This window comes from Plectropomus leopardus, chromosome 17 (genome assembly GCF_008729295.1).
Source record: "Plectropomus leopardus isolate mb chromosome 17, YSFRI_Pleo_2.0, whole genome shotgun sequence".
NCBI lineage: Eukaryota > Metazoa > Chordata > Actinopteri > Perciformes > Serranidae > Plectropomus > Plectropomus leopardus.
The window spans coordinates 27,857,158-27,868,501 of record NC_056479.1 but is presented as its reverse complement, the minus strand read 5'-3'; the positions used below and the strand labels follow the sequence as shown (position 1 = coordinate 27,868,501).

At 39.4% G+C, this 11,344-nt stretch overlaps 1 protein-coding gene across 1 annotated transcript in view; it reads right to left on the bottom strand.

The window, feature by feature from the left end:
• Window positions 1-5,379, bottom strand: part of si:ch211-106h11.1 (volume-regulated anion channel subunit LRRC8D) — a 13,220-nt gene extending 7,841 nt beyond the window's left edge. Inside the window, exons 1-3 of the mRNA XM_042504467.1 lie at window positions 5,374-5,379; window positions 4,594-4,720; window positions 3,878-4,484 (exon numbers count right to left, since the gene is read on the bottom strand). Coding sequence (XP_042360401.1) covers window positions 3,878-4,484; window positions 4,594-4,720; window positions 5,374-5,379 — 740 coding nt within the window. The remainder of the gene's footprint in view (window positions 1-3,877; window positions 4,485-4,593; window positions 4,721-5,373) is intronic.
• Between the last annotated feature and the right edge of the window lie 5,965 nt (window positions 5,380-11,344).

The following is an 11,344-nucleotide window of genomic DNA, read 5'->3' as shown; positions in this document are numbered from 1 at the left end:
TTAGAAATGTCCTAAAATTAGATAAATTAATTAATTAAATTAAATTAAATAAATAAATGCCTAAATCCTGAGAAATGTGCTAAAACCAAAAACGTCTTAAAAACAGAGAAATGCCCTGAAAATACCTTAAAATCCTAGAAATGTGTATGGGGCTGCTGCTGCAACTTATATCTATCTATATGCATGTGTGTTTATATATACATACATATAGATATAGATAAATAGATATATGACATTTTCTTAAGGTCAGATTCTTGTAATTGTTGTTTTTGTTTTAATTTTAAGTAATTTCTTGTTTATTTTTGGGCCAGTTCTGAAGTCGCCTTCTGTTTTTGAAAGAAATCAAGACAACTTGCTGAGGTTTCAAAGGGTTAAATGACGCTGAGCTGCTGTCCTCGTCCACAGAGGTAAACTGCTTATCTTCGATGTCGGACTCCTGCCCGCCTCTCCAGACTGTAATATGCTGTCTGTCCCTGTCCGTATCCCTTTAATGTAAATATCTGTGTTTTAAGATATTCAAGGCCTGAAATCTTCAGTGAGAAAGGCATTCATTTCAACTTCTATATTCGCTGTTTTCCCATGTATTTATATTTATATGGACATATATTGCATTTGGCTTAATTGACTATAATCAAGACATGGTATATATACGGAGTAGACATCTCAGGATTTCCCAATTACAGAGCAGTGGTGAGCGTAGAGGAGTCGCAACGTTTAAAAAAAGGACATGTGAGGGGACGCGAGCGTCGCCGTGGATTCAGTTTCACACTAATTGAAATAAATACAAGGTCATCAACTTTAATCACGTTCTTGGCGCAATGTGCTCGACATGTTCTGTGTGTTTCTCCACCAGGCTGTTATTATCAAATAAAGACGCCGGGGGTTAAAGGGGAGCTGGGACACATCCCGCCATCAGGGGCGTTTCTTGGATTTTAGGACACGGGGAGCTTAGCCTGCACGTCTGTAGGGAGGATCCTCCTTTTTGATTAACAAGCTCTGTTTTTATGCTTTTTTATGCACATTATTTACCCTGAACAACTTAAGAAAGAAAGAAAGAAAACTTTACTTATGATTTTTGATGTTGAAAAATTACTATTTTTTAGCAAGTAGTGCTGAGTAGAAACAGAAAACTTTACAACAATTATCATTAAAATATATTGTGTTGGAAAATTTGTACTTTTGTTTAAAGTGGCAGAATATAACTAAGATTTATTCAAGTGTAAGTATGAACAGATTATTAAGTCCAGGGTTTTAAGTCATAATAGAAACAGTGACGCAAAAAGGGGGTGGGGGGATGTTATAAATAACTCTTTAAGCACTGGGGAGGGAGTTATGTAGGAGGGGGATACAACTTTAAATAGTTTGTATTTATTTTACCACCTACAGCCTTCCAGGCATGTTTTTTTTAAATATTATTTTTATTTTTTGCCATTTTAGTTTTCTTTTATTTTTTTTCTGTTTTTTAAAACATTTTAGCAATAAAAAAAATGTTTGGGGATGTTTGGCAATTTTCTTATCTTTTAAAATTTTAGGCATTTTTTGTCTTTACATTTTTTTTAAATTAATTTTTCTTAATTGCATTTTTTTTTTCCTTGAAACTTTTTGGTGATTTGTTTTATTTCAGCATTTTCTGTTTTTTCTCTGATTTTTTTAGGTGAATTTTAAAAAAAATCTTTAAAAAGTTTTGGTGATTTTTTTTTCTTAGAGAATTTTTGGTAGTTATTTTAATTATTGAAATTTTTAAATTCTTATTAGAATTTATTTTTGGGGGTGATTTTTAAAGAAAACATGCCTTCCAAATTTATGGGCTGGCCAAAATTAAAAACTGTAAAAAAAATTACGCTATTTATCAAAGTCAGAAACTGTAACATGAAAAATTACTGATGGTCCTTGACAAACACTTCATGCATTTTCCTCGACTCATTCAGCGAGGCTCAAGGAAAAACATCTGTAGCTTTGGGGAGGGTCAAAATAAAAACCAGTGACCCCTCTCCTCTGATACAGAACAGTCCCTTAGGCCTCTTATTTTTGAAACAGCATCGTATAGATCCGGAGCTATTTTTAAAACTTTCAGGGCTGAAGCCTCGGACGCTCGGGCCTGATGACGTCGCTGCGTGCGTCACGCGTGCTTTGTCAGTTATGAAACCTCAGCCTCGTGAAAGGCTGTTGTATTCCCAAACTGCAGGCTGGTGCAGCAGTGCAGGATGGGAATAAACAGCCACACAAGTGGTGAGAGATCAGGTGCAGCAGTTACGACGATCCCAGAGTCGTTATCGGTCAGGAGACGTGTTTGCTCTGCGTCACAGGGTATCACTTCCTCTTGACCTTTGGCCCGGGTCGGCGCCTCCCGTGAGGAGCGAGGTCAGCCTTAGCACGCACCGGCTCTCCTGACGGGGTCAAAGGAAACTGGGTCACCTGTACCTGTTCGTCAGTGCCGCCGCTGCACACCCCACCAACCACCCAATGCAAGGTCACGCCCTCCCCTCTGGACACCCCCCCCCCTCCCCTCCCTCTGCGTCTTCGCCCTCCCCTCACCTCCGAGGTGTCACAGAGAGCACCCTTGTTCTGGCCCGCTCCTCCTTTCCACCGGGACCCCTCAAAAATCCCAGATATCCCTGCAATTTCCGGTGCAATGTTTATTTGGCGGAAAGAGGGCTGGGGGGCGAGCTGGCCTGAAAAAAAGAGCCTCACTCACAAACAGTTTGGGCTGAGCTGGAGGGTAAACATGTGCAGGAGGGGGACGCGAGGCGAGCGGTAAGAAGGACTGAGGCCGGTGTGTTCTGGTCCTGACACACAGATCCCACCTCAGCAGGGACACAGAGCCCGGCTCTGTTCGGGCCCCAACGGCCACAGTCTAATAAACATCCCCCCGCCGCCCCTGTCTGCGCGCTGCACGGCGTCCTCTGCTGGAGAAAAGAGGACATGACACAGAAAAACAGGGTAAAACAAACAGCAAGAGCCAGAAATAAACGTGTCTCTCAGCGCCGTAATTACTTAACAAGTGGGACTTGTAATTATATTCGGTGCAGACGAAGGACGACCACGAACACATTACCCAACCTCGGCTTTCTAATGAACCCCGCTGAACCTGATCTTAATAAAATATTAATACAGTTTTTGCATTCGTACCACCAGTGGCACAATATAGAGGTTTCAACCTTTAGAGTCCTTCTCCAAATGTTTAACCCTTAAGGCCCGCTTCAATATTTCACGCACTTGTATCACTACCAACATCAGTCCAAATCATAAATATCAAATATTCATAAATTTTCAGAATTTTAATCCTTTAAATGCTAAGTTTTTGTCATGATGCCACTGTGTTTTTAGATGAAAAAAAGTGATTCTCAATATACTACATGCAAAGTATATATGATCACAGCCTGGGGTATGTCAGTGGTTTACAGTAACATTGATTGTGATGGTACACCGAGTGGAAATAACATGCATTTTCTCCATATGCCAAATATGGTAAAAAAAAAAAAAAAAAAAGAATAAAAACAAGACATCATCAGGTGGAAAATGACAAACTCCAAAGCAAAAGCCCAGAATGACCAGAAATAATACAATGCACGTTTTTTAGGCTTTGATGGTTGTTTGAATGGGTTTCAATGGTGCATTTTTTTGCACTTAACAGTCTGAATGTAACAACCTAGTTTCCACGGTGTATTTTAGATTTATTGTAGGAGCTGAACTGGAAATTCACAGATTAAACAAATTACACGATCTTGCCAAAATGTATGCCGTATGCATGAACACAGCTGATAAGTTTTTAACGACTGTTTTTATTGGATTTTACCGAAATAAAGACATCAAACAATCAATCTCCACAACCAGAGGAAGTTGGCGAGCTCCCCTTTTTGGCCTTTTTCGATCTCACTTCCTCCTCAGCGTGAGCGGCTGCAGCAGCGGCACAGGAAGAGGACGGATGGACGGGTTCGTGTAAGTGCAGGGTGACGGCGGCGGGGAGTTTTCAGGGAGCAGGAGGGGCACATGTAGGAGGGAGTCGGACTGATAGAGGGGAGGCAGGAAATGGGGGCGTCTATCTCTCCTTTGGCTCGTCTCTTGCTCCCTGCACATGGACACAAAGAGACGCTGCTGCTTCGTGGCGTCATTTCTCTCTGCAAGGCCGAGACTTTCCAACCACTCGCAGAGCCGGGCGTCCTCCTCTTTCTCGGCCCGCGATGGCCCCACATATTTCCCTGCACAGTCCACCTTCAGGCTCCTCTTTCTCCGCTTTTGTCGCCGCTTGTCTTTGATCGCAGGACGCTCTGATGTCTGGAGTGGAGTCACCCATCTGCTTCGCCCACCTCTGTCTCTGCTGTTGTCTCCTGCGGGTGGACAGAGGTGAGAAAACAGCTGTCTGTCCTGCTGCACTGAAGACCACGCTGTGGCAAAGCACCCAGATCTGAACCCGTCTGCTCTGTGCAGATTTGAGTCCACATCAGGCTGAAAGGCGCTCACCACTGAGCTGGACTGAACATCCTCTGAGAGCGCATCATTGCACCCCAACGGACACATACGTGCACGGTTTCCCGTCTGAATAAAGGTGTGCGTACCCGGAGCTTCAGTTTGATGTGTATCTGCAGGCAGCACGGCTCTGGATCTGCAAAATAAAGAGCGGAGTCGTCTGTGTGGAGGCAGACCGGCGGAGAGGCCGGGAGGCCCGATGCTGCGAAACAGCGGAGGAGGTGGAAGCGCTGAAGAGGGACTCGAAACTTTCCTCTCCATGTTTTCATGCAAAAGAGTTCAAGTACTTCCTGCGCACAGAAGTCCAAAGTGAATCACAAAGACCTCAGGACGGATCTATAAAAACAACCGTCTTCACAGCCTCCAAAGTTGAGTCTCGCAGCGACAAAATGTGGCAAAAGAAAAATGATTTTTCAGCCAAACACTGCAGATTCTTCATCCTCACGGGAGGATACTCGTGGTTGTCATGACAAACCACTCGAATAAGGCTTCTCCTTTCCCGCCTTGGTTTAAAACACTGACTTTATGCTTTCGTGATCCTCTTTCATGCAGTTTTTTCCCCGTCTGATGGTCCATCTGTGTCCCTCTGTCCACTCAGTCTTTTTGAGTCTGACTTCACTGATGACACTCGTCTCTGTTACAAACAACCCACCCGCCTTTCTCTCTCTTTCATCCTGTTGCCCTCTTAGACATGAAAGCAGCAGTCCATCGACTATCCCAGCTCCAAATAAATTATGAATTAATCGTGAGCGGACAGCAGGGGGCAATATTTATATAAAAAAATGATCCACACATAATTTAAGTTAACCTTTTCACATTTTTTTGTCTTTTCTTTATATATTAACCTGCCATTTTTGGAGTTATTTAGATATTCTACCTTCTATTTGATTTTTTTTTATAATTTACCCTCATGTTAGTATTATTTTATAAATATATGTATATATATATATATATATGTATAGTTTTAATTTATTTACTTGTTCATCTGTCTCTTATCCTTGTGTTTTATCTTATCTTTTATCCCCACTGATGTGATGTTGTCTTCTTGTATTATTTCTTATATTATTTTATAGTCTTTTATTCTTATATTTTCTAAAACTTTATTTATTTTTCTCTTTAACTGTCTTTCAAGATCTGCCTGTTTTATCACTTGTATTCCTTTTATTTGCTTTATTCTTGTTGACCTTTTGTATACACATCTTGTTCTTTCCTTTGTGTTTCACTTTTGTAGACCTTTCTCTTTTTGACATGTTTGTTCATGTTTGATTGTTCCCTGAGTTTCTGCCTTTTCTAAAGTTATTATTAAATTAAATTAAATATATTACATTGACTTTTGCACTTTTTTATTATGCAATAGGGGGCAGATGACTCTGCCCTGTCCAAAATAAAATTACCTGAAAAAAACAACCCTTGTGTGTTATAGGTCTGTTGCATCATGGAACAGTCTCCCACGTAATATTAGTCCTGTCAAAGGAAAAGTAGGATTTAAAAAGACATTTAGATCTTATTTACGAGTACATTTACGTGTATGTTTTTGGTTTATGATTGCCTGTGGTTGTTGTCTTTTTCCTATTTTAGACCGATGATGCTACTGATGTTTTTGAATTATTTTTTATTATTTATTGATTATCATTATTATCATTATTATGGTTTGTTTTTGTTCTAATGCAACATTCATGTTGTTGTGGACCCCAGGAAGTTTGTTTAGGCGTCAGGGCCCCCTCCCAGAGGCTTTAGGTAGCTTACTCAGGGTTTCTTACATGTTTCTTATATTGTATTGCATTTCTTTCTGTACCATTATTTTATTTTCTTTCACATGTGAAAATAAATAGTGATGATAATGATGAATGGAGATCCTTATAATAAACAACTATATTGGATATGGTGAGAAGGAAATCCAGGCACTCCATTTGTATCTTGAGGATTTAAGGAGGATTTAGATTAAAAAGCCTTTATTATGGTGGCTAAATCGTTAAAAAAGCCAACATGTTTCGACCAAACACCGGCCTTAGTCAGGGCTTCTAACGAAGGCCGGTGTTTGGCCTTTTTTAACGATTCAGCCACTATAATAAAGGCTTTTTAATCTAAATCCTCCTTGTTTTTCACACTAACATGGATTTCCTTCTCGCCGTATCCTGCTGTTTCCCGTCTTTCATGAGCACCAGATACTGTTTTGTGATCCACAGAGCAAACCAGTCAGCTCTCTTTTCTTCATTATAAAGGATATTTTTAAAAATAAATCAATGCTTTTTATCAACACACTCTATGGTCTATAATGTATATTCATGTTTTTGACTTATTAAAGGATAAATTTCCTCTCTGTATGTGCTTTTTTAACCGGACTTTCCTGTGTTTCCTCCGTTGACCAGCTGGTGGCGCCACCCGCGGACCTGCAGCCTGCAGCGACCCCAAAAAGCGGCTCTTCTCTGCGCCTCTGAAACCGGAAGTAGTTAACTGGTCCGTCAAGGCCGAGATCACCGCTAACAGCGCGAGCAGCAGCACGAAGGTAAACACGGAAAATCCCCGCTTTTAATTCAGGTGTGAATCAGCTGTTTGTGACATTCGGGGGCGCGAGGAGAAACGTGTCCGCGTGGAGTGTTTGTGTGTGTGATAGGAGGAGGAGGAGGAAGAGGAGGAGGAGGAGGAGGAGGAGGAGGACGAAGAGGGCAAAGTCACGTAACGGAGGTTAATGGAGCAAACTGCGGATACGCAGCAAACACACCGAGCCGGAGCTCTTTAACCGAAAATTAGGAAAAAATGATGAAATTGTGTTTTTGTGTTTGTTTGAGAAGAGCAGAGAAACACGGCTGCGTTCACAGACTCTGATCAGAGCAGAAACGTGGGGTGAAGGCAGGAAAAATGTCAAAAATGAGCTTTTATATTTTAGTTTTTTAATCATTGTTGATGGTGTGCTTCATTCAGACGCCTTTCGTGATTATTTAAACCTTTAAAACACCTGAGCAAAAAGGTGCAACTCTGGTAAACACGGAGGAGAAAATGAAACTGAAAATTAATATTAAAAAAAGTCAGAGAGCGAGAAATATTAGAAAATTATCAGAATTTGGGGCAAATTTTCCATAAACTTTAAAGTTATATATTCCAAAATTTTTTGACACTTTCAGGTTATTTTATTTTTGTGTATATATATATATGTTCAACAAGCTATTTAACCCTTTGAAACCTGCACGGATTGGTTTGATTTCTTTAAAAAACATAGGGGTTAATGTTATTATAAAGGGGTACATTTATAATAATTTTTAGTAAATTATAAATTCAAAATTATGGTACAAGAAAAAAATTGAACATATAATTTTAAAATTTTGTAGAAAATTAGAAAATGTTCTTGTTTTTGTTTCCTTTTTTTGGTGATTTTTCTTGTACTTTTTTTGTACCTTTTTACTATTTTTTTGCTAATATTTGGGTCATTTCTTGTGAAGATGCTTATTTCCTTCCTCCCATGTTTTTGAAAGAAATCAAGCCACTTTGCTCAGGTTTCAGAGGGTTAAATATTAGCAGCCAGTCATCAAAAATAATTTTGACAGGGTTCCTACAGTCATGAAAACCCTGGAAAAGGTTTGGAAAAGTCATTGAATTCTGTATCCCAAACTTATATAATAACACATGATGTGTAAAAGGATCGTTTGAAGTTTTAAATATTATCATAATTTCTGTTTTTACTGTTTTTGGCTGTGATAGATGGTGTGATTTTTGGTGATGTTGGACATGCCCACCAAACCTGTCAGCCAGCAACAACACATAACATAAAAATATTCATATTTTAAAAAAAAATAACTTGAAACTGTACTTTTGGGATTTTGACAAAGGACATTTAGTCCAAGAGGTGCCGTTTAAAGACCTTTATTAGAAAGCTGAAAGCTGCGTGTTAACAGTGATGTGCGTATTCAGACCACGGAGGGAGCAGCGGATGATTTTATGAATTAGACTGATTATGTGCTGGTTTTTCATGTGAGTTATACTGCATATTGGTCCCCCAGTCATGTGCCTCCCAGTTTAACAACCAGTTTGTTCTTGCTCTGTTCAGGCAGAGCTCCACCCCAACACTCAACGTAACAAACCAATATACTCTGAGTAAAGATCTTGTGAAACTTTATCACTTTAGAGCTGCAGACATTAAAACTTCTGGGTTTCCTTAAAAGGTCGAGATGTTTTTGAGTCTTTGCAAACCCAGCAGGGATGCAGAATAATGGATTTTTGTCGATATGATGATATTTTTTAACTAATTTCGACCGATTGCAACTGCTTGCAACTTCAAGATCTGTATCGACATCAGTTTTCTTGTGCTGTGTTCAGACGCCTTTCACAAGCTATTTGAAACCTGAGCAAATTGGTTTAATTTTTTTGAATATTACTGGGGAAAAAAGGCAATGACCAACTTTGCAAAAAATGTCCTCAATTGGTGAGAGAGGAGCATTATTAGGAAATTATCAAAAAATATATGGGGAAAATGCCCAGAAAACAGCTAGAATTATTATAATTTATATTTAAAATTATGTTACAGAAAAAATGAATTAAATATGTACAATTAATGCATGTGTATTTTGTTATTTTTTCAGCACTATGTTATTTATTTTTTGTTTATTTGTTTATTTGTTTTATTTTTCTCTCCTTTTTATGGCTTAATTTCAGGTAATTTTTTAAAAACTTTTTTTTTTTTTTTTTACTAATTACTAAAGGCCATGTCTTGTTAATTGCCTTCTCCTCGTGTTTTTGAAAGACGTTTCAAAGGATTAACTCAGATTCAGCCAGTGGCGGTTTTTGATCGATATGTTTGTGCGTTCTGAACGTACATATGGCCTCCGTGACGTTATAATCAGGTTTGAATCTCGTTAAATCTTGTTTGTGCCTCAGGGAAACACACCCTTCCTTGGCACGCCCTGTTTACATAGACCAGCTATAAACATGCTGGCCTCACATGCACTCTTGTGGTTCAAATAAAACTCTGTTAATCCACTTTCTTCTTCTGTTGTTTTATCTGATGTTTTTCACACAGATGGCTCACAGGCTGCTAGTACGTAGAATCTGGACGTCCTCTGTCAAAGATATCCGCTGCCTCCCAGCATCCACTGCCGCCTCCTTGTCTTCTTTTTCCGCCTCCCTGCAGTCCGCCAAAACCAGGGTCTCCCTCCTCTCTCCCTCACGCACCCTGCCTCGCTCCCTCCCTCACGTCTCCCGCCGCGGCGTCTCCTTCAACGTTCAGGACCACGATGACTTCACAGACAGGGTCATCAACAGCCAGCTGCCCGTGCTGGTTGACTTCCACGCAAAGTGAGTACTGCAGGGGGAGATGTTTGCAGGTGACTGTCTGAACCGACAGGTCGGCTACATGAAGGTTTGGACTAGTGATGCTCAACTTACGGCGCGCGGGCCAAATCTGGCCTCTGATAGGATGCCGCGTAACCCCACAGTTATTTAATTATTCACAATCAAAATAAAGTGATTCGCTGGGAATCGTTTTTGTATTTTAGTTTATAGAAGGTGCAAAAGTGCATAAAACAACATAAATTTAGAGCTTGTTAATCAAAAAGTGCCAGTGGAGGATCTCCAACACCCCAGACAGAGGTCCGAGCGAAGCACCTAATGTCATAAAGTCCTAGGCATGTCCTAAAATCCTTAAAATGTCCTAAAATTCTGGAAACATTAAAATCCCGTAAATGTCCATAAATCTCAGAAATGTGCTTTAATACTGGAAATGTCCTAAAATCTCAGAAACGTCCTAAAAATCTTGAAATAACCCTTAAAACTAGAAATGTCCTAAAATCCCAGAAATGTCCTAAAATCATAGAAATGTTCTGAAACATCATAAAATTCTGGTAACATCCTGAAAACCCAGAAATGTCCAAAAATCTCAGAAATGTGCTTTAATACTGGAAACGTCCTAAAATCCCAGGAATATCCTAAAATTCTTGAAATATCCCAAAAACCTAGAAAGTTTCTGAAATCATAGAAATTTTCTAAAATCCTACAAATGTTCTAAAATCCTAAAAATGCCCTAAAATACTTGAAACATCCTTAAATCCAAGAAATGTCCCAAAATCCCAGAAATTTCCTTCAGTCTCAGAACAGTTTTAATTCCTCGATTCGTCCTGAAATCTTAGAAATGTCCTTAAATCTCAGAAATTCAGGAAACGTCCTAAAATCTGAGAAACGTCCCAGAATCCCACATATGTCCAAGAAACATCCTAAAATCCTACAAGTGTTGTTTGTGTGTTAGACACAAAAACTCGGGAAAACAGGGTCCAGGTTTTAAAATACTGATTTTACCGTTTATATTAAAATGTGAGGTTTAAAATCGTTATTTCAGATAGAGTTAAGCTTTCATTTACTATCATGGTTTTTATTAAATACTTGGAAAGTTTTAATACCAGTAATCTAGCGGAGCTGTTTGTCTTTTTTTTACATAAATTTAGTGTCATGAAGTTAAAAACTACCTGCTATAATAGAAAACCAGCAGCACTGATTTTTGGGGGATTTAGACGCTGACCTTGGAAATGACCTCATTTTACAGCAGTCCTGTGTCTTTAAATGACACATACTGTGTGTGTGTGTGTGTGTGTGTGTGTGTGTGTGCGTGTGCGTGTGCGTGTGCGTTTGCATATGTGTGTGTGTGTGTTGCTGTTAAAAATAAACATGCATGTAGACAACTGAGCGGGGGGATTTCACTCTGAAGACTCATGAGGTTACAGTTTCCGGAGGAAAGCCGCTGTTTTAACTCTGTCCTATAGAAAGGTCTTCATCGTCTTAGTTTTTTGATTATCTCATTTATCTCGATGTCGCATGTAAACTGCAAAATATCTCATCTGAATCTAGGTAGAGTTGGGATTTTTTTTTATTATATATTTTTTTTATTTATTTATTT